This window comes from Mastigoproctus giganteus, chromosome 8 (assembly GCF_048544385.1).
Source record: "Mastigoproctus giganteus isolate SK-2022 chromosome 8, ASM4854438v1, whole genome shotgun sequence".
Lineage (NCBI taxonomy): Eukaryota > Metazoa > Arthropoda > Arachnida > Uropygi > Thelyphonidae > Mastigoproctus > Mastigoproctus giganteus.
The window spans coordinates 68,086,100-68,110,678 of record NC_143582.1 but is presented as its reverse complement, the minus strand read 5'-3'; the positions used below and the strand labels follow the sequence as shown (position 1 = coordinate 68,110,678).

Sequence of the window (24,579 nt, the reverse complement as noted above, 5' to 3'; positions counted from 1 at the left end):
AACATGTACTAAATATATCAAATGAGGTCAAAAAAAAAAAAAAACTGGCATTCCCCAGATGCTGACTATGTTTTTTCTTTTCTTTCTATTCTTTTTTTTTTTTTTTTTTTTTTTTTCGATTGGAGCTGTTTCACGTGTGAAAGTAAAGTATGCTTTATTCTTACTATCAGAGCTGGATTTCCCTTTGATGGCCATGTTTCGTGGTAAATTTTTTCTGCCCACTGTGCTTGACGGTAATGGCAAACTGATACGTCAAATTTATATGAAGAGCATAAAAGTTAGGGTTCCTCTTAGAACGTGGTTTAAAAAAATTTGTCACGCTTAACCCTGAGACCATCCCACAGAGTCTATGAGACCAGCAACATTTCAGCAATTTGTGCTGTTCATCTACTCTGTTCACACAGCTAAAACTCCTAACAACTATTTTATAAAATGGTTTCTTTGATTTCTCCACTGAAAAATTCCAGAAATCTCTGTTAATTATTGCACAATTAGAAAAATTCTGGAATTAAGCTAAACTTAATTATATAAATGTGCTGAATGGCATCTATCATATAGAATCACTGAAAGCAAGTGGCTTCATTGATGCATGCTATCCTCCAATTGGTAGTGCTCTTTGGCTTCATGACATCGAAGCATCATCTGGAATAAAACTATTGATGTGTACATTTCAAGTTTCATGCAGCAGCACTCCTGTTATAGACAAGCCTGGCACCTAATCGCATGCATTTGTTTAAGTGCTCAGATTTTTTTTTTTTTTTTTTTGATTTATATTTAATTCATCAACAGGTCTAAAGGCAGTTTTAATTTCAAAGATTGATTAAAAATATATTTTTCATAAAAAAAAAATGGATTTCTTGCAGTTGTGCTCACAAAAGATTAAATACAGTATAAAGATAGCATCCAAAACTGAAAAATTCTGAATTATTTCTTGCTGATTTTTGAAATCGTACACATTTGGCATTCACTTAGATCTCAGTGCCTAAAAGAGTAAGAATTCTTTGCACTACCAGTAATGAGTTAAATGCAATCACTTTGTCACTGGAAAATATTTGGCACTTCAGTGTGTCATTATTGTTAAGTGCAGTGGGCTGCAAAAATTTACAGTGAAATACAGAACACGTGCAGTTGCACAACTCCAATAGTAAGAACAAAGCATGCCTGGCTTTCAAATGTAAAACAGAAAAAAAAAAAATCACATTGTTTAGAACATAGAAAAAAATCATATACTGTTTAGAAATTTTTGAACAACCTCGCATACAGAAGCAAATTTTTAACTTTGTCATTATAGATGTGGGCCATTCACAAGTTTATTAAGATGCAGTAGGGTAAATTTGAGTGGTCAGTTTTAGATTAATTCGGTATGAACCTGATGAAGTTATGTTGCTGAGCAAGCACCCATGTTCTTTGCTGCTGCTTGAATTTTGTTGTCACAGGTATCAGAACACTGCTGACTGAGTTTATAACAGGAAATCTTGTCAATAGATAAATGACCAATCACACATATTCTCTGTTTACTAAGTGCATAGTGGGAAGTTGCCAGTAGAGGGAAAGGAGTTTGCTGTGGCTGTCATAGTCTCACTCTTTCACTTCAACTTTGAATACATTGGTTAAAGGTGACAGCTATTTCTGATATTACAGTAATGAAAAAACAGCTGCTCACCATGATATGTTCAGACAGAGAACTTTTCTCCTAACTCCCAAATAACACCAAACATACTTTCTCAGACAAAAAATCAATTCAGAACTGAAAATATGAAGAATACACTCTCTTATTCCAAAAATTTGAAATGGTAGAAATTGTTGGGGAGCAACTAGGCTGGTAGAAGCTGTAAAAGACTTTATGGATTCCTCTCTGAAATAGATTTCACATTAATTGTTAGTTAATGAATAAAATATTTTAGTCATTAACCTTGACCAAACAATTAATGCACAATAAATATTAACTGTTGGTTCAAGCTTAATGGCTGAAACCTTCTGTACTTTTCTAAATATAGACAGTTTTACTTGAACAATTTTGAAAGATAACAGTTATGCTTCCTTGGAATTATATGTGGAATGCAGCAGTCAGATACTACTGCTGGTTTTTATGGTTTTATGAATTTCAAACATGAACTTGAAAATGAAAGTAACTGACAGTTTCCTGTTTATATATATATATATATATAATTATTGATAAAAAAGTAAAGAAAGTTAAAACGAAAGTAACTGTAACTAATATGTAAATAATATTTATGAGTCAATGCAGTTGCAAGCAATCATGCAATGCACCCATAATGTCTATAATATTACGGATAATATAAAGAAAATAAATCCAACAATAATACCATCAGGGACCTAAGACAACGCAAAAAAAAAAAAAAAAAAAAAAAATTATTATTGCTTTTTACCGACAATCTAGATGACATCAACTGGGGCCAACCACCCAGAATGAAGGCAAAAAACGACAAGGTTCTCTGTTTCTGTGATGATCAATATATGCTAAGTAATTTAAATCTAAACCAAATATAAACCGGTATAGGCCGAAAATAAATCGAATTTAAATAAATCGAAAGATGATAATAAAATTTAGAAATATTAGAATCAAAGGTAAGAAATATAAGTAAAATATAAATGTAAGCATATATTAATCATCGTTGACCCGACAGAGAACGTAATTTAATGATTAAAATAAGATTAAATATATAATACATACTACATATTGACCGTATCTAGGACATAATGTAATAGTCGTCAAAATAATATGTGGTGCCCCCTATGTGATGGATACGATAAAAATAAATAATTAAATTAAATTAACGCATAGAGAAACATGCAGATAGTAAGAAGAAAAACTAAAGGAGTAGGAATAATAGAACCTGAACTCCACAAAGGCGAAAAATAGTGGTATAGATAAGAAATAGTTTCTCCTACGTCCTCGGATTGCCCTAATAATTTCGGAGAAATAAAAATAAAGAGTGTAGGACAGTTTAAAGACATTACAAGATATAAGTTGTTGCTCGGGTATGCCCGGGATCGCAAACCCGGTTTGCGATCCCGGGCATACCCGAGCAACAACTTATATCTTGTAATGTCTTTAAACTGTCCTACACTCTTTATTTTTATTTCTCCGAAATTATTAGGGCAATCCGAGGACGTAGGAGAAACTATTTCTTATCTATACCACTATTTTTCGCCTTTGTGGAGTTCAGGTTCTATTATTCCTACTCCTTTAGTTTTTCTTCTTACTATCTGCATGTTTCTCTATGCGTTAATTTAATTTAATTATTTATTTTTATCGTATCCATCACATAGGGGGCACCACATATTATTTTGACGACTATTACATTATGTCCTAGATACGGTCAATATGTAGTATGTATTATATATTTAATCTTATTTTAATCATTAAATTACGTTCTCTGTCGGGTCAACGATGATTAATATATGCTTACATTTATATTTTACTTATATTTCTTACCTTTGATTCTAATATTTCTAAATTTTATTATCATCTTTCGATTTATTTAAATTCGATTTATTTTCGGCCTATACCGGTTTATATTTGGTTTAGATTTAAATTACTTAGCATATATTGATCATCACAGAAACAGAGAACCTTGTCGTTTTTTGCCTTCATTCTGGGTGGTTGGCCCCAGTTGATGTCATCTAGATTGTCGGTAAAAAGCAATAATAATTTTTTTTTTTTTTTTTTTTTTGCGTTGTCTTAGGTCCCTGATGGTATTATTGTTGGATTTATTTTCTTTATATTATCCGTAATATTATATATATATTTTTTTTTTTTTTTCAACAGAATTAAAAGTTTAGTTGTACTGAAAATAGCATGCTTTAAATACTGAAATCCATCAGTAAAAAAAAAGTGATATATTCCAAACAGAATTTAAAAAATAAAACTTTTTTCATAAATAAAAAAGTTGTAAAACTAGTTCATATGCATCCATTTTTGTTAAAATTGGAGACCAATTTTAACAAAATGACCACTATTAAGCTAGAATTACTCCAATTACAACCAGTAAAATATCAGTATTGTTAGTCTGAACAACATTGTTCCAATTCTAACCACTAAAACATCAGTATTGTTAATTTAAGCTTTGCAAAAATTGATTCACATTAATATCAGGACAAATATTCCTTGTTATGTATTCAGAGCATATAATTCATTGTGTAGTTCTGCTTTTATCAGCAACTATTAAGATGTTACTTGTGACAGTGCAGCCATTGGAGGCTTGAAGTGGTGAAACCCATGTTTAGTCTCTAGAGCAAAGTTTTCCGGCATCTCCCTCCCCCATACTTCTCCTTCAACCCATACACGGTACTAAGTACTATAGGTTTTGATACCTTTCGTGTTTGGGGTTTTCATAAAAAAAAAAAAAAAAAAAAAATGTTCATATATTATAAATCCTAATACTGACATTTGCTCAAGTATTAAGTACATTAAAGATACTGAACATATTAAGATCACCTAGAAAGGAACTTGAAGCATTACTCTTTAATGAAAGTAATAAAGTGAACAAGTGAGTCGCAAGTCCATAATGGAAATATAGTCTCATATTATGCACTGAATGAAATTACATAAATTCCCACCTAAAAGCACATTGAAGGAACAAAAAAAAGATGCCAATGACAGATATTATGAACCTCATTTCCCAGTAAAACAGGAAATGACACTCTCAATCTTTTAATCTTAATACAGCATTAAGAAAAATCAAGCTCATCTTGAAGAACTTAAAATTTAAAACATTGCAAAAAAAAACCTATAAGGACACTTCATCATTACAGATTTTCTGACTACTTCTCATAGGTACATAATTAGGGGACTGGATAAGATTTAAGAAATGAAAAGATTAAAGTGATAAAGACTGGCTACAAGGCCATCTCCAAGCAACATAATTTATGCTATTGATAAAGAACCATATAAGGAGGAAATATCAGAAGATTTATGTTATAAAAACTTAATAATTAAAGTTATGTCAAAATGGTTAAAAATTAGTGTAAGGCAACAAGTAAGGTTGACCTTTTACCTAAGACATGGAAAGCTAAGAATCTGATCTAGATAATGGAAATATCAGTAAGTGCTAAATCATGGTTAAAAGCCAAAGACTATTTAGATGGATAATTCTACAGATTAAGACTTTATACATCACTGTAATTCTGAGGTGTGCCAAATATTTGGAAAAGGATTGAAACTGAAAATAATTCTGCCATAACATGATAGGAATGAGTACATAATGAGAGCCTTGTCAATCAATTTGGTCACGGAGACTGCAAGGCTCATGGGGTAAAATTTTTCACAGCATGGTGTGGGTGCTTGTTAATAGGAAAGTGTTTTTACAGGAATGGGATATGCTTACAGGAGTGCAAGGATTACTGCTTATGCTTTTCATGGTAGTGTTAGGTAGGTTGGGGGGGGGGTAAACTCACCTAATAGATTAAGAGCAGCTGCAGGGAGAGGAAGCAAGTGATTCTTGCACTGTTTCTTTGCCTGAAAAGCAAAGTGCCGGAAATTTCAAGGCCTGCTCAGAGGTCCTCAAGAAACAAGTCAATACATGGGCTATGTTAGGGTTACTAAGAGTAAAAGGTGCATGTATACTTGGCATAACTTAATGCTAGGATCATAGTAAATAAATATGAAGTACTGGTGAAGTCATCAAAAGCAGACATTTTGGGGATATTGAAGACACAATTAGACATAAGGGATGCAGAATTTGAACATGTGGTGTACAATGTGTACAGAAAGGATATAGGATAAAGCATTACAGAATTTGTGATGCTCTGTGATGATCATCACAGAGTTTCCACCAACTCTGTGATAATCTTTTGTGATGCAATACACTCTGAAAGCCAGAAAAGTATAGATTATAGTGTGGTCTGAGTAATATAATGTTAGGATGTGTTGGTCGGTTGTTCATCTGGCCTCTCTGTCATTGGGCCCTTCGAATGCAGGCCCCACAGTCGCCCAACCTTCACTATGTGGTGGTCAGCTAGGCAGGAGAGTAGGGTAACCAGGTGTCCCCGTTTCCCCGAATTTGACCTGGATTTTACAGTTTTCTCCCAGTGTCCCGAATTTTTTTTTGTGATGCACTAATGTCCTGGTTTTTTTCTAGTATTAGGTGGTTTGTGCAATAGCTTTTTCCCTGTTGATACATAATTATTTTGGAAACCAAACTACTTAATTTACTTTTATTAAATAAAATGCTGTGTTAAGAAAAGAATGGCACATTAAGGCAATCGCCTCTCATGCTTACTGTCTGAACCTCATTAGTAATACTGAGAATTCATTACTAACATTCTTTCTAGTACACCATTCCACTATCCCTTCTAATTCTTTGAAATATTCAAGATATAATTTCCAACGATCTTCTTGAACTCTTGCTAAATTTAGTCAGTCACAACTCTGTAAACACATTGCACTCTGATAACTGGTGAAAGCAACATCGTGATCTCTTCTCTGTGATATTTCAAGAGGAAAAGAAAGAATAGCAAATATTCTTTTTGGCAGATAGTTGGAGTGGACATCCAAATCCAAACACATCTACAGAGATGTGGTGTGGATTTGGCAAAGTTTTTGAAGAACCCCTAAGCAGAAATGCCGAAGAGAAGATGTACCTTTAATGATGAGTATTCAAAATAGTGGAGTTTCATCAAGAGAGAACGAACTGATTAATGAAGTGGAATGTGAACTGTGCAAATGCTACATAAACATTGGTCATACAACATAGGGCAGCCAACCTGACATAACTGATCACGTTAATATATATATAAAAAAAAAAAAGCATCACATCAAATCAACTTTCCCTGGAAATGCTGGTTTTTTGGAAATTATACAGTATTTTTGAGTGAAAAATCCAGTTGAGGACTCTCAACTGGATTTTTTTGCAAATCCAGTTGTGGCCTATCGTATCGTTAAATACCACCATTCCTTCAGATCAGCTGACTGGACTGTAACAATGAACTATTTAAAGAAATATTTTGTGACTCAGAAATAGCTCATAAATATTCATGTGCACAAACTAAAACTGCAGCTCTTATTAAAAACATTATTGGGGTATTCTGTACACAAGATTTATTGGCAGATTTAAAAAAAGTCTCCTAAAAAACAATCAGTAATTGATGTTGAATTTTCTTTGCATCACACAACTAATGAAGACAATCATTCAACAGATTAATGAGAAAATAAATAAGAGAAATACTGTAGTCCTGATGATGTTATGGTTTCCACATAACACCATCAGGACTACAGTATATAAGTTGAAGAGTTCAAGATAACACCGAGAATTACACTCCTAAAGGAATTAAATGTTAAAGGAATTAAATGCCGGGACATAATATTCTCACCTTCTTTGACTAGATTAAATTACATAAAGAAGGTAAACCAATTAGGTTGATTGTTTCATGCAGGAACTTTGTCTTATCTTCCTTAATGCCTCATATATAATATATTATTGAACCCTGTCATTATATGGTTAGTTTTGCTATTTAAGATATGGAACATTTTTTTAATATTCTCAGAAACAGAAATACGTCTTCTAATGCAGGTAATAAATGAAAATAAATGGTCTAACACTAATCATGTTTTTCGTTAGCTGTTACCATACTATACACAAATGTTAAAGTACTGTACACTTTGGATATCTTATGGGCCTGTGCTTTCCAAATATTGAAACTCTTAAAGCGAAAACTAAATTCCCAAATGCAATAGTATTTGAATTAATAAAACGTTTGGTTGACCTTTGAAAATAAAATACACAGATAAATTTTTGGTCTTAGTTTAAGCAATCTCTTATCGGAATTATATTTACTGTATTTTTCAATTTATAAGACGCACTTTTTTTAAATACCTTATAAATACCTTAAAAAAAATCGCCTTGCATCTTAGAAGCCAAAAGTCGCAATACAGTACACGTGCAAAACCGAGAGTTAATGTATAGTAGTTAACTACTATAATTGGTACACTTTTCAGTAATTATCAGGCTGTTGTTGGAGTAACAAGGAAATTCCAGTTATACATTTAAGCCCTAATCAATGGCAAGTGCATCAAGAAAGCAAAATTATACTATTGGATTTAAGCTAAAAGTAGTACAATATGCCAAAGAACAAAGGAACAGAGCAGCAGAATGAAATTTCAGACACCACCTACTGAGAAGATGATTCGTCAATGGAGGAAGCAGGAAGTTTCATTACAAGAAGCTGATAAATCAAAGAAAAACCTTCGTAAAATTCCACCTAAATGGCCAAATGTGAAAGAAAGTTTAGGTAGTTGGATAATGGAACTTAGAAACGTGGGTATTGCAATGAGTACTAAAATGATAATAGTAGAAGCAAGGAAACAAGCAGCTAATATTGGGATACACGACTTTAAAGGAACTGAATCTTGGTTTTTTTCGCTTCATGAAAAGAAATAGGTTAAGTTTATGCACAAGAACTAGAATAACCCAGAGAATGCCTGCTGAGTACAAACAGAAAATATTAGATTTCCATAAATTTATCCTTAATGCTAGAAAACAAAGAAACTACAAACTTAGCCAAATTGGGAATATGGACGAAATTCCATTGACTTTTGATGTGCCATCCAATAAAACAGTAAATGTGAGAGCAAAAATTTATAACTATTAAAACCACTGGACATGAAAAGACACACTACATTGCAGTTTTAACTTGTTGTTGTGCTGATGGGACCAAACTTCCACCAATGTTAATTTTTAAAAGAAAACCTCTACTGAAAGGTAAACTGCCAAATGGAATTCACATACTTGTACAACCAAAGGGATAGATGAATGAAGAATGTATCAAGGACTGGTTTGTAAAACTTTGGTCCAAGTGTCCTGGTGGACTACTGCATAAAAATGCACCACTGATATGGGATCAGTTAAGAGTACATAGGACTGAAAACATCAAACAACTGGCCGAAATGATGAACACAGAATTGGCGGTAATTCCGAGTGGCTTAACTTCGCAGTTACAACCATTAGATCTCAGCATCAATAAGCCATTCAAGAATAACATGCAGGAGCAATGGAATAAATGGATGATAGAGGGAACCATGATATGATGCCTACGGAAAGTATGAAACGTCCATCAATAGCCCAAGTGTGTGAATGGGTGCTGAAGTCATGGCATGATGTTAAGACTGAAATTGTAGTCAATTCCTTTAAAAATGTGGTATAAGTAAAGCAATGGATGGCACTGAAGATCATTTATTGTATGAGAGTGACAGTGATACTAGTGAAGAGGAGGGTGATAATGATGATGAAGTCAGTAATGAATCTGAAGTTGAATAATACTAAAATAATAAGAGTAATAATCCTATACCTTTCTTTATTGGCTTTTGGGTTTTATTTTTATTGAATTTTAAATTTCCATTCTATTAACAATAAATTTTTTTCAAAAGTTTTTTTTTTTTTTCTTAAATTCAACTTTCCAAAATTAGGGTGTCTTCCACGCTGCAGTGTCTTATTAGCCAACAAATATGGCATTTAAAATTGAATAAATATGTTTGTAGCCTTTCATCTCACATATCATGTACTACCGTGAAGATGGGGGAAACCCCTGGTCAGACAACTAGCACACTTTACACATATAATTTTTTTTTTTTTTTTTTTAATTTAAACATGAACAGTAGATACATTTTTTCAACAAAAACTATTTACATTCTATGTACAAAAGCAAAAAAGTAAACAAACTTTTTAGAGAGAAATGTTTTTAGTAAACAAACGTTTCAACATTTCAATTTCACGGAATTAAGAACAGTTTCTTGGCATTGGTCTCGTATTTCGCACGTTGAAGGTGATGGACTCTTCAGTGATGGTGAAGAGGTGACCGCCACTGTTCCATTCGCTGTTAAGATGATCCACAGTTTCTGGTCTTTTGCAGTGAAATTCGAGAAGTCTGCTCTGCAACTTCCTTCGTAGACCCCACTTGAGATTTTGCACTGACATGTCAGACAGGAGGCACGTCGTCTCTGCTTCTTGTGTAGAAGTAGAAGTTGTAAATGACGGCCTTGGTGGCAATGAATAAGAAGTTGCAGGTGGTGTGCTGTCTGCTCAGAGTGGAGCAGGAATCAGTAGTCCTCTGGAGTGTGGGTGTGGTTGCAAGCAAGCTTTGCTGCATCCAGGACATATTTGATCAGTTCCCTGTTCACCACGCACGCCACGTATGTGTGTTCCAGGGTACCTGGAGTGGCGCAGAAGAGGCAGTAGTTTGAGGTGTGTAACCTGAAGATTTGTAGCTTGACCTGGGTGGGAAGGACGTTGTGCCACAGTCTCCACTGGATATCTGCATCCGATATGGAACATTTCGTCCTGTACGGAAGGTTCCACTGAAAGTTGGATGGTGGCTTGTGGTGAGTAGAGAGGGGTACAGGAACAGCCTGGCAGGTAGATGACGGGAAGATCGTGGCTATGTGGGGGGACATGATTAGTTGATAGACTTTTTTTGGAGGGTGCTGGGGACAGAGGTACAGTGTTTTCTGGTGTGATGATGAAGGTTGGTGCTGGTGAGGATCCAGCGATATCTCCAATCCCTTTAGCTGCAGTGATGTCTGGAAGAGCTTGTGCAATCGCTGATTTTAGACATCTGTGTTGCTGCTTTGCATTTATGGTTTTGATTGGCAGGTCTTCAGAATTTTTCCATTCTAGGTGGGGGGTCAGGAGGTCCGCTATGGTCCTAATTCCTACCCAGTTCCATGTAGGAAGAATGAAGTGGTCATCAGTTGTGGGGTCTGTTATTCGTTTATTGTAGAAGAGTGATTCTGAGAGTATTGCGGGAAATGATGTTCCCTCAAGTGTGGTGAAGGTTAAGCTTCTTCCAGAGGTGCAGTGCATCTTTGTAGAAGAAAGACAGTTTTAGGGATGTTAGCGCCACATCCATTCTTAAGATTGTTGACAGAGAGAGCCCTCTCGTGGCTGTTGCTAGTAGTTTAACGGTGGTGGCAGAATACGAGTTTTTCATTTGCAATGTCTTTAGAAGAAAGGTGATCCTGAAGGCTGTGATTTTGTCTTCAGGAGAGACCAGCCCCTGATCCCAGTGAGTGAGCAGCTGGCAGAGTTTAGAGAAGGACATCCAGTTGGTTTTGTTCCAAAGGAAGCTTCAGGTAGATGCTTGGATTTGGTGGAGGAAGTCACTAGGCGGAGTGAGAACTCTGAGGGTGTACCAGAGAACGCTTGCCACCAGCTGGTTGACAGCACTCTCCCTCTCAACGAAGATGTAGCGCACACTCTTTTCCATTTCCCAAGTACCCTGTTGAAACGGCTCAGCAATTCGGGCATTGCCAAGATTCACACCTAGATATTTCTGTCCCTTGCTAGACCATGTGCATTGGATGGGGGAGTCAGTTCTGCTTTTCTGTTGCTAGCCCAGAGACTGCTGGCCTTACAGTGGTTCAATTTGATTTTGATTTGATTTGATTTGATTTAGTTTTTAATGGCGCATTGGCAGCTAGGGTCATAATGCGCCAAGTCAAAGTTTAAAAGCTAGTAAACAATTTGTTAGCCTAGGCTACCACATCTAACAAATACTGTTATCTAACAAAGATAGAAATAAAAGTAAAAATATAAAACTTAGACCTTTGTATAAAAATTAATAGAGTGTAAAAAGTTAAAAACGTCAGACATGTTGTCTCTGTCACCTAAAATCTGACTGAGTGTAAATGGTTCAGTCAGATTATTAAAAGCGGTAAAACACAAGCGTCGGGCTTCTATAAAAACAGGACATTCTATGAAAAGGTGATGGACCGTTAAAATAATGTTACATATCTCGCACATAGGTGGGTCATCCGCCCTCAGTAAATAGGAATGTGTTAGATGACTATGACCTATGCAGAGCCGAGCAAGAACAACTTCCTCTCTTCGAACCCTGCGTAGACTGGACTGCCATTGCGAAATCACAGGCTTTATGTGATGTAGTTTATTTGTGACCTGTCCGTGCCAAGAATCTTGCCATTGGGAATACAATTTAGAGCGTATTATTTGCCTGTAGTCTGTATAGGGGACTGACAGGCAATGGTTATCCAGGGAAACGGCTGATTTTGCAGCGGTATCAGCTAATTCATTTCCCCGGATCCCAACGTGGCTTGGGATCCAGCAAAAGCGAATATCAAATTCTAATTCCACGAGAGGAAGAAGAATCTGCCGGATCCTGGACAGGATCGGATGAGGATTAAACCTCACCGACACTAGAGCCTGTAACACGCTCAAGGAATCACAATAAATCATATACCTTTGGTAGTCGCTATTTTTAATGTGATATAGGGCTGTTTCTATTCCATGCAACTCTGCAGTATAAATGCTAGTTTCTTGTGGGATCTTATTGGATAAAGTTTTGTTAGGGAACACGACAGCATATCCCACATAGCATTCTAACTTTGAGCCGTCTGTATAGACTGGCAGAAAGTCAGAATACTGCTGTCTATGTGATGCAAAGAGTTGCTGGTAGACAGATGTCGGTGTAGTAGCCTTCTTCCAGATCTTGAGGGAGAAGTCACAAGGTGGAAAATAAGCATGCCAGGGTGGAAAGAATTGCCTTGGTGATTGGGCAACATTGTCTACCGTCAAGTTCAGCTCATTCAGCAGCCCTTGAATGCGAATACCAAAAGGTTTGTTGGCAGTCCGACGGGAGTTGTAGAGGTTTTCCCAGCGCGGCTCAAAAACGGATGGCCACGTGGGATGATCGGGCAGGGATTTCAATTTGAAGGCGTACTGTAAGGACAACTGCTTACGTCGAAGAGACAGAGATGATTCATTTGCTTCAACGTAAAGGCTTTGGACAGGAGATGTGTGAAATGCTCCAGTGGCTGTCCGGATGGCTTGATGGTGGATTGGATCTAACCACCGAAGTGCACTATCTCTAGCAGAACCGTAAACCTGAGACCCATAGTCGAGTTTGGAACGGACAAGTGCCCGGTAGAGACGAAGAAGGGTAGTACGATCTGCGCCCCATGAGGTTGACGAAAGGGTTCAATTTGGCACCTGATGCTTGGGCATAGAGATCGTGAGCCTTTTGGATGTTTTCAAACTCATTATCATGGCGAATTACAATTGTGGCATCATCAGTGTATGCTGAGTAGGTTATTTTAAGGTGAGGCTCTGGTAGCAGTGTTTGTTGGGATTGTAGATTGGTGGCAATTTTATTGAGGAAAGGTTCAATGGCAGTTGTGTACAGTTGTCCAGAAAGTGGGCAGCCTTGTTTATTCCTCTGGAGTAAGAAAGATTGGAGGTAAGCTGGTTATTGATTTTCAAGCAGAATTTGGCATCCTTGTATAGCAGATGGATATTTTGGATGATGTAGGGTCCGTATCCAAATGCTTTCAGCGTTTCAAGCAGGTAGCACTGTTCAACTGTGTCGAATGCCTTTTTCTGGTCAAGGCTGATTAGTGCTAGAAATTCCTGTTGGCTGTTTGCAATGGAGAGGTGGTCACAGATCAGATGAAGATTGTTGTGTATCGGTCTTCCTGGTACTGAGTATGTCTGTTGGTGACCGATGATATCAGGAAGGGTGGATTTTAGTCTACTGGCGATGGCCTTTGAAAATATTTTGCAATCTGTGTTCATTAGAGATATTGGGCACCAGTTCTGGAGGTTTTTGCAATCTCCTTTCTTGGGTATCAGTCGTGCGACAGAAGTAGTGACTGAATCTGGTAGACCGTGGGATTGTGCTTCTTCAAGTATTTGTAAGAGAAGCGCTCCGAGTTGATTCCAGAAGAATTCTGAAGTTAGTCCATCCAGACCTGGAGATTTGTTTTTGGGAAGTGCTTTGCACACTTCTGTAAGTTCTTTTAGGGTGATTGGTTTCTCTATGCTGTGTTGGACTGTTGGGTGGATTTTTTTTGAGTTCTGAAAGGATTTCCTTGGTTGCCTTTGTAGAGGTTTCTTGGGAACTGTATATTTCTTGATAAAATCTGGTTACTTCAGAGATTTGCTCCGGGTTTTCAGTAATGTTTCTGTCTCGGAGCTGAATGGCAGTGATGGTGTTTGCTTTGTGTCGTCTTTGTTCTAATGAGAAGAAGTAATTGGTTTGAGCATCTGAAAGAGTTATATGGTCGTGTCTTGATCTCAGTAGGGCACCTTTGGCTGTGTGTTCCAAGTGAGTTTGAATGGCCTGTAGTGTTGACTGATGAACCAGACTATCAGGTGGTAATTGCTTCACTCTTTGCTCAAGTTGGTAGAGGTCAATACACTTTTGTTGGCTCTTCTGATGGCTGTAGATTTGTGAAAATTATCTCAGCTGACTTTTAAATCTAGGCCACCATGCGTTCATAGGTTCCAATCTGTCTTTGGATTGGACAAGGTTGGATATCAGGTCTTGTAGTTTAAAGATATATTCTCTGTCTTGAAGAAGGCTATTGTTTAATGTCCAATAAGCATCTCCACTTTTGAAGTAATTGGGTGAGAAGGAGAATTGCAGTTTGACAAAGGAACTTTTTTTTGTTAGTTGTTGGCACATTGGCTTCTGTGGCCATAATGCACCTCCCAAAGGTTTTTGCATTTACTCTGATCCAAGCCCGAGGCGGGATTCGAACCCGCGACCTTTGGGTTGCCAGGCAGGCACTTTACCTACCCGGCTAGCCCGACAAAGGAGTGATCTGAGATATAAGAAGATGGGATATGTGTGATGCTTCTGACCAGAGGGATGGTGTGTTTTGGGATGTAGTATCTGTCCAATTGGGCTTGGTGAGGGAGTCTTCCTGATGCTGTATTTGCTGATCTCCAGGTGTAGGACTTTTCTTCTGGGTGCTGGTGTCTAAATGCATCAACCAGTTCATTGTTGTTTACCAAGGCCTGCAGGTTGTTGATCAACGATGCACTGAGCATCGCGCTCTGTCCATTTCTGGGTCAAGAGTGCAGTTGAAATCGCCAGCAAGAATTGTGTTCCTGATCTATTGCAGAGATATGGCTGTGTGTGAAGTTGGTTATTTGAATAGCATATTGGTCCTGCTGTGGCATATGGATGTTACAAAGATATTCAGGGTTTCCTTTTGGGGTGAATCCAGGGTAGCATAAATTGCGTTGCTAGCGATCTCTGCTATCACATTGAGTTTACAGGCAGACTTACGATGAATGCCGATACTCACTCCTGCTCCATGATGTTGTTGGGTTGGAGAATGATGGAATACATATGGCCAGTCTGCCCATTTCAAAGATGGCCTTGTGTCTGCTTTAATATTTGTTTCTTGCAGGAGGAGTAGTTCGGCATGATGTCGTTCGACCTGGTCAAGAGCTAGTTTATTGCACAATGCAGAGGAGCATCCTCTTGCATTAAGTGACAATGTCCTCACTATCTACAGGAATAATGGTAAAGGTTTTGCAAATTTTGAGAGCGGTTAGCATCCTGATTGATGGTATTGTTGTTCCAGCCCGTTAATCAAGTAGTACAGATGCTTACATCTATTCACGTCTGCCCTGTCCTATTTTCCTTTTAGTTTAGAATGAAGATCTTTAAGTTGTGAGATGAGGTCTGGTATGTTAGTGGTGAACTTCAGAGCTGTCACCAGCTTCTGTGGAAAGCCGCGGACTTCCCTTAGAAAGGAGTGCAGTTTTTCCACAGTTAAAGGGCCTTTAGTGAAGGGAAAGTTGCTTTTCCCGTCCTCATCCTCTGAAGCATCTGAGTAATGGGAATCACGGTTTTTGTTCTCTTCTTCTTCTTCCTCCAGAAATTCAAGTTCTTCTTCATTTGAGTTGTAGGTGGTTTCTACCTGCTTATTTATTACCGTACTTGATGGCATGATGGACTTATTTGGGATGTGACCGTTTGACTTCTGTGGCGTTCTGTACTTCTTTTCATCGATCCTGTTGTTTTTGTTAGCAGTTGATTCTTTTCCAACCAACATGTGCGTTGTATATTGGTGTTTTGTTACTTTGGATATTGACTGCCTTGAGGTTGATTTTGAGAAAAACCCTCTTGTTAATGTTGGTAGGCCTTCTGAGGAGAATGCGTCCTGGTCTTCTGTGGTTGTTGAATTTTCTTTTTCTGACAAGTTTGGTGTGCGAAGAATCTCACACTGTTTGATAGTTTCTTCAGTATTCCCATTTTCTCCAACAGTCAGCTCGCTCTGTGCATCTGGCCTGGCCCTGGTTAGTGACACTTGAATTTTGTTATTACTTTCAGAAGGGCTGGAGATATGCGGGCAATTTTTCCTGATGTGGCCCTCTTCGTGGCAGAAGAAACATTATGAGGAAATTGAGGTATAAAATGTGTAAATGATTCTGTTTAAATTGCCGTTGATGAGTTTAGGGATGTTGTTTTCTGTGTTGTTGGTGAGATGCATAAGTGCCTGCCTTCGAAAGCTTTTTATATGCGAGAATTCCAGTTTTGTGGTTGCTGCCTGCAGATAGTGTGCATATTTTCCCGGTTACGGATCCATATTTGGATAAAATTCCTCTGCAGAATTGATGAGGAATTACAGGTGGGACGTTTGATATTGTAACTTTCGTTGGTGCTAAGGCAATTGGCGCCGCTTCCAGGTGATGAAGACCGATGTCTATTCCGTTTTGCAGGATAGTTTGCACCCATGAGGGGTGGCTGAAATATACCTGCACAGTTCCCACCACACTGCAGGCAGGAGTAATATTTTTCGGTGGTACTTTCTCAGCGATCGCTATTCCATTTTCCCAGGAAGTAATAGCGGTTGCTTCATTTGTAGGAGCGTTGTTCAACCACGTATGTACTATTGTTGGTCGCAAGAGAGGAGTTTTCGCTGGCGTCAAGCATAATCCATTAGATACGGCATTAGCATAAGTATTAACAGTTACTGACCTTTTGGACCTTGAGGTATTCACCTGTTGTCCCAGGGTGTGGCTTCCGGTGTCTTGGTCACTGCTGGCAATAGCTGTAGATTCCGTTGCTGTGGTTGTTTGACCTTCGCTAGCCATTGCTGGAGGCAATTGATGGGGTGGGTGGAAAAAGCCGTTACTGGAGTATCCAGTCTTCCATGGCTAAAGTTGAAAAATTAAAATCTAACCTAACTCAAACTCCACTAAATCTACACACACAAAATTATTACTACTGGAAAGCTCTTCCGAAGAGGAATTGAACAATATAAGCCTTGAATGGGGTTGTCACAGACAAACGTTGAAAAGGGGCAAAAAGGCAGGAGCTCAAAAGCACGTGTCCTATGTTGTTATTTGGTTTTTAGGAGCATTAGCAACTAAGGCCATATTGCTCTGGGGATATGCGGTGGTCATTCCCTGACTTTTCTGCATCCTCCATCTTTGGTGGTCACAGGCTCAACCCCGGTCTAATCAAGAAGTGTGTGCTACGCACTGCCACTCCTACCCACCTGGCTATGGAGGCGCCTCGTGTCCTATGCATATGACTTGGAAAGCCCTACACATATCATGTACTACAGTACATATCTCAATGAAACATTGTGTATAACCAAATCACAAACAGTCATGAATATTATGGAGGTACTCAATAATGTGCATTACTGGGAATTTCATCTTGGAAGAAGAATCTAATTCTGCTATTTTCTATCTTACACTAACAGTAAGCTTAGGACTAAGCAGTTTCATTTATCTGACTTGACTTTTGGGGGCTCATTTGAAACTGTTATACATTTCTGCATTCTCTTATGAATGGTGGATGGGTGCCCTATCCACTCCCATATTGGGGGTGGGTGTGGTTATAACTTATTTCATTGATGCTCAAATTAAGCAGTACCTTGAAAAAAATAAAGGTAAGGTGCCTACTTATATTCAAAATTCGTATATAAAAAATTCCCAAAATGGTCAGGTAGCACCCACACCCCAACTCCTTAAAAGTTAAAACTTAGTTGAAGTTTTACTGGGTTCTAAAAACCAGATTATTTACTAATAAATTTATCCTCAATTTACTGATAAATAATATATTGTTTATGTTAGCAAAGTAACATTTAATTCAAAAATGTGTGTATAAAAAAATTGTTATACACATTTTTAGATCACAAATACTAACTTAAGCAAAAAATCTCTATATAAATAAATTTTACTAAAATTTGCATACACCTTTGGACAGCCTCCAACTGTTCTTGAGTGTACTCTGGTACTTTATCAATTGTTTCATCTTTGTCTAAAGACAATTTTGATCTTCTTCGAGGGGCTTGGGGGCTGGAAGATTTTCCTTCTGAATTAGACATATCTGATCTTTCTTCATAACTAGCTGTACCATTCAATTTCTGCAGTAGTTTAATCAAACCTACAAAATATCATATATATATATATATATATATATAATCCAACTTGGGTATAATAATTTTTTTTGATATTTATTAGTATTATATTATAGTGGGACACCAATTATCAGAGCTGTTTGGGAACTGATCAGTTTAGATAACAATTTTTTTCTGAACGAAATTTTAAAATTTAGTCTGTTTAATGTATGAAACTGTTGATTTCCTTTATCTACAGTTGGCTGTAATCAGTTTTCTCTGCCAAGAATTCTTAAAAAGAAACTAGAACAGGACTGAAGTGGATTAGTGTGTTTCACTGTAAAAATGTACTCCTCAACACGGAATCCCTTGATGAGTAATTGCAGAGCAAAGGTTAAGAAACACTGATGTTGAGGACATTAAAAGAAATGTGACAAAGGAGTTGGTGGTGGTCAGCTGAAATGCATTTAAAAAATGTTCCTCTATACAACTGATCTCACGTGTAGCTGCTCAAAATTACTTTTAAAAATATTAAGGCCTTTTTCACTCTAAGATCTGGTTTTCTTTAAATTGAATCAGTCTTAGAACTTAATCATCAAGCCTTGTAAGTTTATAAAAAAATTCAGTCTATAGAGGCAATATGATAATTCTAATACAGTGGAACCTCTATATTCATCATTAATCTGTTCCTGAGGGATGGACGAATACTGAATCGGACAAATATAGAATCAATTTTTTCCATAGGAATTAACTAAAATTGGAGTAATCTGTTCCCAGCCTCGAATCTGATACATAAATAAATACAAATTTAACAAGAACTTTACCTTTACTGAAGAGAAATGATGGCAGAAGCTGAAGAGGAGGAAAGGAATTATGTATTATTTAGAAGGGGAGTCACCTTCCATTAAAACATCAGGTACTGTAACTCCAGTTCTGGTGATCGATGTCTTTTTTTTTTTTTTTTTTTTTGTCCCTTTCCCGGCGATTCACTAGCAGTCAATTTAGCAAAGAACTTGTCCAATGTTGTCTATTTTTTAAAATTTTCCTGTTCAGGTGCCACTTCTTGACCATACAGTTAAGATGCTTCCCTTACTTGACCTTTCCTCCTCTGATGAAATTTCCTCCACTGCTTCAGCTTCCTGTTCTTTATGAAGGTCCAAGAGTTCTTCTGTGGTGAGCTCCCTTCTATGGTCCTCCACCAATTCCTCTACATCCTCACTATCAACCTCCAATCCCATGGACCAGCCCAGAGACACAATTTCATAAACAGGCTCTGACCCAAAACTTTCAAAGTCTCTTTCTGACACACACTCTGGCCACAATTTCCTCCAGGCCGAGTTCATTGTCCTGGAAGACACTTCCTCCCATGTCTTATCAATTATTCTCAAACAATGGAGGATAATTGAGACATGGGAGGAAGTGATTTTTCCAAAACTCTCTCAGTGTAAGTTCTGTCTCCCACGTCACTTCAAAAAACCTTTGAAACAGGGCTTTTGTATAAAGCTTTTTAAAACAGGCAATGACCTGTTTATCCATGGGTTGGATTAGAGGAGTTGTGTTTGGTGGTAGATATTTAATGCGAATAAAGCTGTATTCCCCTGCCAAATCGTCTTCCGAGCCGGGGGGGGGGATGAGCAGGAGCATTGTCCAAAACCAAGAGGGCATTTTATAGGTAAATTATAACTTTCTAGATAAGCTTTCACACTTGGGGCAAACACTTTGTGAATCCACTCCAGGAAAAACTGTCTTGTTACCCAAGCCTTACTGTTAGCTCTCCACATCACATTCAGTTTACTTTTTATGACTGTTCTTAAAAATTTCTCAGATTTTGTGAACGTTAAACGAGCAATGGTTTAATTTTGCAGTCTCCACTAGCGTTACCACACAGCAAGAGCGTTAATCTGGCTTTCATTGGTTTGTATCCAGGCAATGCTTTTTCCTCTTGTGTGATGTAGGTTCTTCTAGGCATTTTTTTTCCAAAATAGACCAGTCTCATCACAATTAAAAACTTATTGAGGGATAAATCCCTCAGTGTCTACATAGTTTTTGAAATCTTCAAACTTTTTAGCATTTTCTGCATTCGAGCTTGAAGCCTCTCCATCCCTCACTCCACTATGAATGCCCGTTCGCCTTTTAAATTTTTCGAACCAGCCCCTACTTGCCATGAAATCACCACTGGTTCCTTTTGCTACAGTTCATCATATAACTGTCTTGCTTTTTCGCCGATGATAGATTCTGAAATACTATCACCAGCCATTTGCTTTTCAGTAATCTATATTCTAATAAAAGATTTTCCATGTCTTTATACGTTTGTGATCTTTTAGCAGCAAGAATTTTTACACCTTTTGCCACATCAGCCGCTTTAATTGCTTCTTTATTTTTAATTATGCTGCTTACCGTAGTTCTCGGCATGTTAAATTCTAACGCTAAGTTGGAAACACGTGTTGCCCTTTCAAATAGCAATGATTTCTTTTTTCAACTCAATTATGGTTCTCACAACTTTCTTTTTTGATTGTTTTTCTTCACTACACTTTTTTGGGGCCAAAAAAAATTTCAAAGAGAAAATAACAGGTGATGCGCACTGAACGATTGCACAAGGCAGACTGCTGGCTGCTATTGCATGGGGCTGGCTGACTCCGTGGGTGACTTTTTGTGACGAATATTGAATTTTTGGACGAATATCGGAAAATTTTTTTGCTGAAAAAAAATGTGACGAATATTGGATTTGATGAATATAGAGGTTCCACTATACTTGCATTGCAAAAAAACTATTATGATGCGATGTATGTGGCCACTACTTTATATCTGGTCAGTAAACAAGTGCCATTAATACTTATCTTTAATTTTTCAGTATTATTTGCCACTGATGGATATTTGCACTACACATTTTTGTTTTGTAGACAGTTAAAACAATACAACTATAAGCATGAAGAGCAAACAATACATATTCAGCTATAAACATGAAGAGCAAACCGGGAAAATCTGGCTTAACCAAGTCTCATTTAAGAAATATTTTTAAAAAATTTAGAAAGGACCAAATGGGAATAAACATAGCTATCCTTTTCTGTGATACTGAATACAACATAAATAGGTGGTATGCTTCTGACAGTTTCTTTACCAATACAGATGAACAATGTTGGAATAACTGGTGTCCCACTACAGTTTATATATAAATTTTATTCAACGGTAAGCTAAGTAAATCATGCATTTAAGTAAATAAATTAATGCAGACTTGACTTTCCCCATACTCCACCATAATAAAATTATTCATCTTAAGGAGCACAGTACTACACAATATATTAAAATTAAAATGTATAAATAATGCTGGTACACTTCTCTAAGAGTGATGCTACAAGCATCCAAAGCACTGTGCATAGCACATGTTCTGTATGAAAAACATTTTGTGAAATTAGAAAGGCACGTCAGAAACGTGACATATTAAACTACGTGGCATTTCTGTCAGTCTCAGAATGGATTTCATTCAGGCAGACTGTGTGTTAACATTTTGTATCGATTTTAAAAAAAAATCACAAAAGAGAAATTGTCATTGGAAGGTCCACCCAATACTTAGCAGCACTCTAAGTATTTTTGTTTCCCCTTTATAAATTTCAATGAACAAAAAGCATCATTTAAATTCATTATTTTGTTTTACTGCCTACTGTAAACAAAATTCCTTTTTGTTTATGACAGCAGAATTTAAACTGCCTAGTTAATACATCACTCAACAGCAGAAGAAACTTTGCCTTCACAACAATTTGCCTTGTTACTACACTAAAAATGTTTTTTTATTTACTGTCATTTATTTAAGAAACCACCTGCAGTCTAACAAGAGTTCAATAAAAGTCCTGAAAGAGGCAAGCAGTCAGTGTCCCACAGTCATCAATCATAGCAGTGTCCTTGTTTTAAAAAAATGGCAGATTAACCATTTGTGTTAAGTAGTGCAATATCAGGGCAATTTGTTGCATATTGCTTTGCAATATTTGTTGCATATTGCTTTGCAATATGCAACAAATTGCCCTGATATTGCACTACTTAACACAAATGGTTAATCTGCCAATGGTTTGGTTTTTTAGGAGCATCAGCAATTTAGACCATATTGTGCCATTGTGTACTATGTCATGTGGGATGAAAAACACGGACGGAACATGTTGTGGGGAAAAAACATACCCACTCTGGCTGAAATTGACCAACCACAAGCCTTCCTCCAGTATAAGATGCGATTCAAACCCAGAAGTCTAAACAAGTGGTTTTATATATTATCACTTACTGCAAGTTCCATGAATACATATATAAATATACACTCAGTGATCAATAAATTGTAACTACCCCATCTGTAATGGACTATGCTGCATAGCTTGCAACATAAAAAGCCAAATAGCTTCCTATGCTAGAGCAGTGGTAATTTGCATCTGGTCATGCAAGTCAAAATGATAAGGTAGCAGTTATGGGACATAGTAAAGATACCACAGAGTTTCAAAAAGGCACAATTGTTGGAGATCGTGTGTTGGGTGCTATCACATTGGAAATGGTATGTCTTGTCAGTTGCTCATGGCCTGCTGTGGTTAAGATGTACAAAGAATGGTAATGAACAGGTCAAATCACCTCCTGCCAACAGAATTCCACAGCAGCTCACCCAAGAGACACCATCCTCCACGCCGCTGATCATTGTCGATGGTGAATGCTGCAGTGTCAACAACACACTGGTTGGACAATGGAGATCTGGAAACGAGTGTGCTGGTCAAATGATTCCAGATACCTGGTGCAACATGCTGATGGACACCGTGTGTGACACAAACATGACTCCATGGATCCATTGTGCATGGTGTCAACTAGCCAGGCAGGTGACAGTGGTTGTTTAATATGGGGCATATTTTGCTGGAAAACCCCTGGTGCATACAAACCAACGTTTCACTGTCAAGCTCTTAGTAGACCATGTGTACCCTGCCACGTTACATTTTTTCCCCAGACAGAAACGGAATCTTCCAAGACGATAATGCACAGAGTTATCGGTTCCACATTGTGCATGAGTGGTTCGAGGAACACAGTGAAGATATCACCCACCTCAAGTGGCCTCCAAATTTGCTTGACCTCAATCCAACTGATCACCTGTTGGATGTTCTGGAATGGGAGGTGAGGCTTATGGACACAACTGCCATCTATTTGAACACTGTGGAAAGCCTTGCAGACAGCATGGCTACAGATCCCTACAAACTCTTCAGACATCTAGTGGAGTCAATGCCTAGTGAATAGAGACTTATTCAGGCAAACAGTGGCTAAACAGAGTATCAGGTTGGTGGTCATAATTCAGCGATCACTGAGTGTATATACTGCTTTGTGATCATTGTGAAGGGAAAGTTTGTTGGTTCTCAAGTGTTACGTATTTGAGGTGAGACTGGTTAAGATCACAAATTAGTCCTAAAAACAAATGCCCCATGGTTACCATTGTACTGGTATTAGATGAACAGTTTTAATTTGGGATCTGGCTACTGTGAGAGATAAAACATTGCATTAACTAAACAGTTCAAATACATGTACTTATGAATGCAAAAAAACACAGGAAAGGGCAGGGTAGTTCTCCTAAATTCACAATAATTTCAACAAGGCCAAATAGCATTAGTTTTTTTTATTATTTTGAAGCTCTAACTTTGTACAGTTCATTTAAAAAATAGTGACTCTATACTTTAAAAGTTTATTTATTTTTTTATTGCATAAGATAATATTTTGAAGAAACAGAAAAGCAAACGCATTTTGAATTTTTCAGTATCAAACGTTGTAACTAGTTGATACAGCAGCACTACTACTTAGTTGAGAAAGCATGTTGGCCACTTATCCAGTTTCAAAAATATATCAGCAAGGGCACTGATCAGACTATGAACATCAGCAGTGCCAGATTAAGGTACAGGTTAGCAAGGTCCTTGCCTGGGGCACCAAAAACAGAAGATCAATGAGGCAAAAAATATATATATCTTTAGTAAAGGGCACTAAAAATCTTTCTGCCTGGGGTGCAGAAATACCTTGGTCCGGCACTGGACATCAGTACAGTACACAAGGGGGAAATCCTCCTTTGCATAGAATGTTTTTTCCTCTATCTGTAACACAGAATGTATGAATTTTTTTCCTCTGTACTTGTAACTCGAAAATGAAGTGCAAGGAGTCAATAGATGCGCTTTGCTCAGATACAAGTCCTGAACCAGATGGAAAAGTGGTGTTTGCCCATTCATTCAAAGTAAATATACAGTACATTTACATTCAGTATGTAAATATGTTGCATGTTTACTTTACATATTTACCAAAGCTGGATAAATGTGCATATTTACTAAAACTGCATAAACATACAACAAATCCTTAGGAAACACAATCGTGCTTTCTATAGAGGCAAATGATTAAAAATATACATGAAAGATTCTCATGATATGCAGAACATAAAATTGGCTGACATAACCGAGTGGTCAGGAGTGTGA

The 24,579-nt window shown here is 37.3% G+C and overlaps 1 protein-coding gene across 1 annotated transcript in view; it reads right to left on the bottom strand.

Annotated features, from left to right (window-relative positions):
• LOC150081597 (dnaJ homolog subfamily B member 14-like) overlaps positions 1-24,579 on the bottom strand; it is a 146,556-nt gene that overhangs the window by 102,301 nt on the left and 19,676 nt on the right. The window contains exon 2 of the mRNA XM_090379459.1: positions 17,976-18,165. Within this exon, the coding sequence (XP_090235585.1) occupies positions 17,976-18,165 (190 nt within the window). The remainder of the gene's footprint in view (positions 1-17,975; positions 18,166-24,579) is intronic.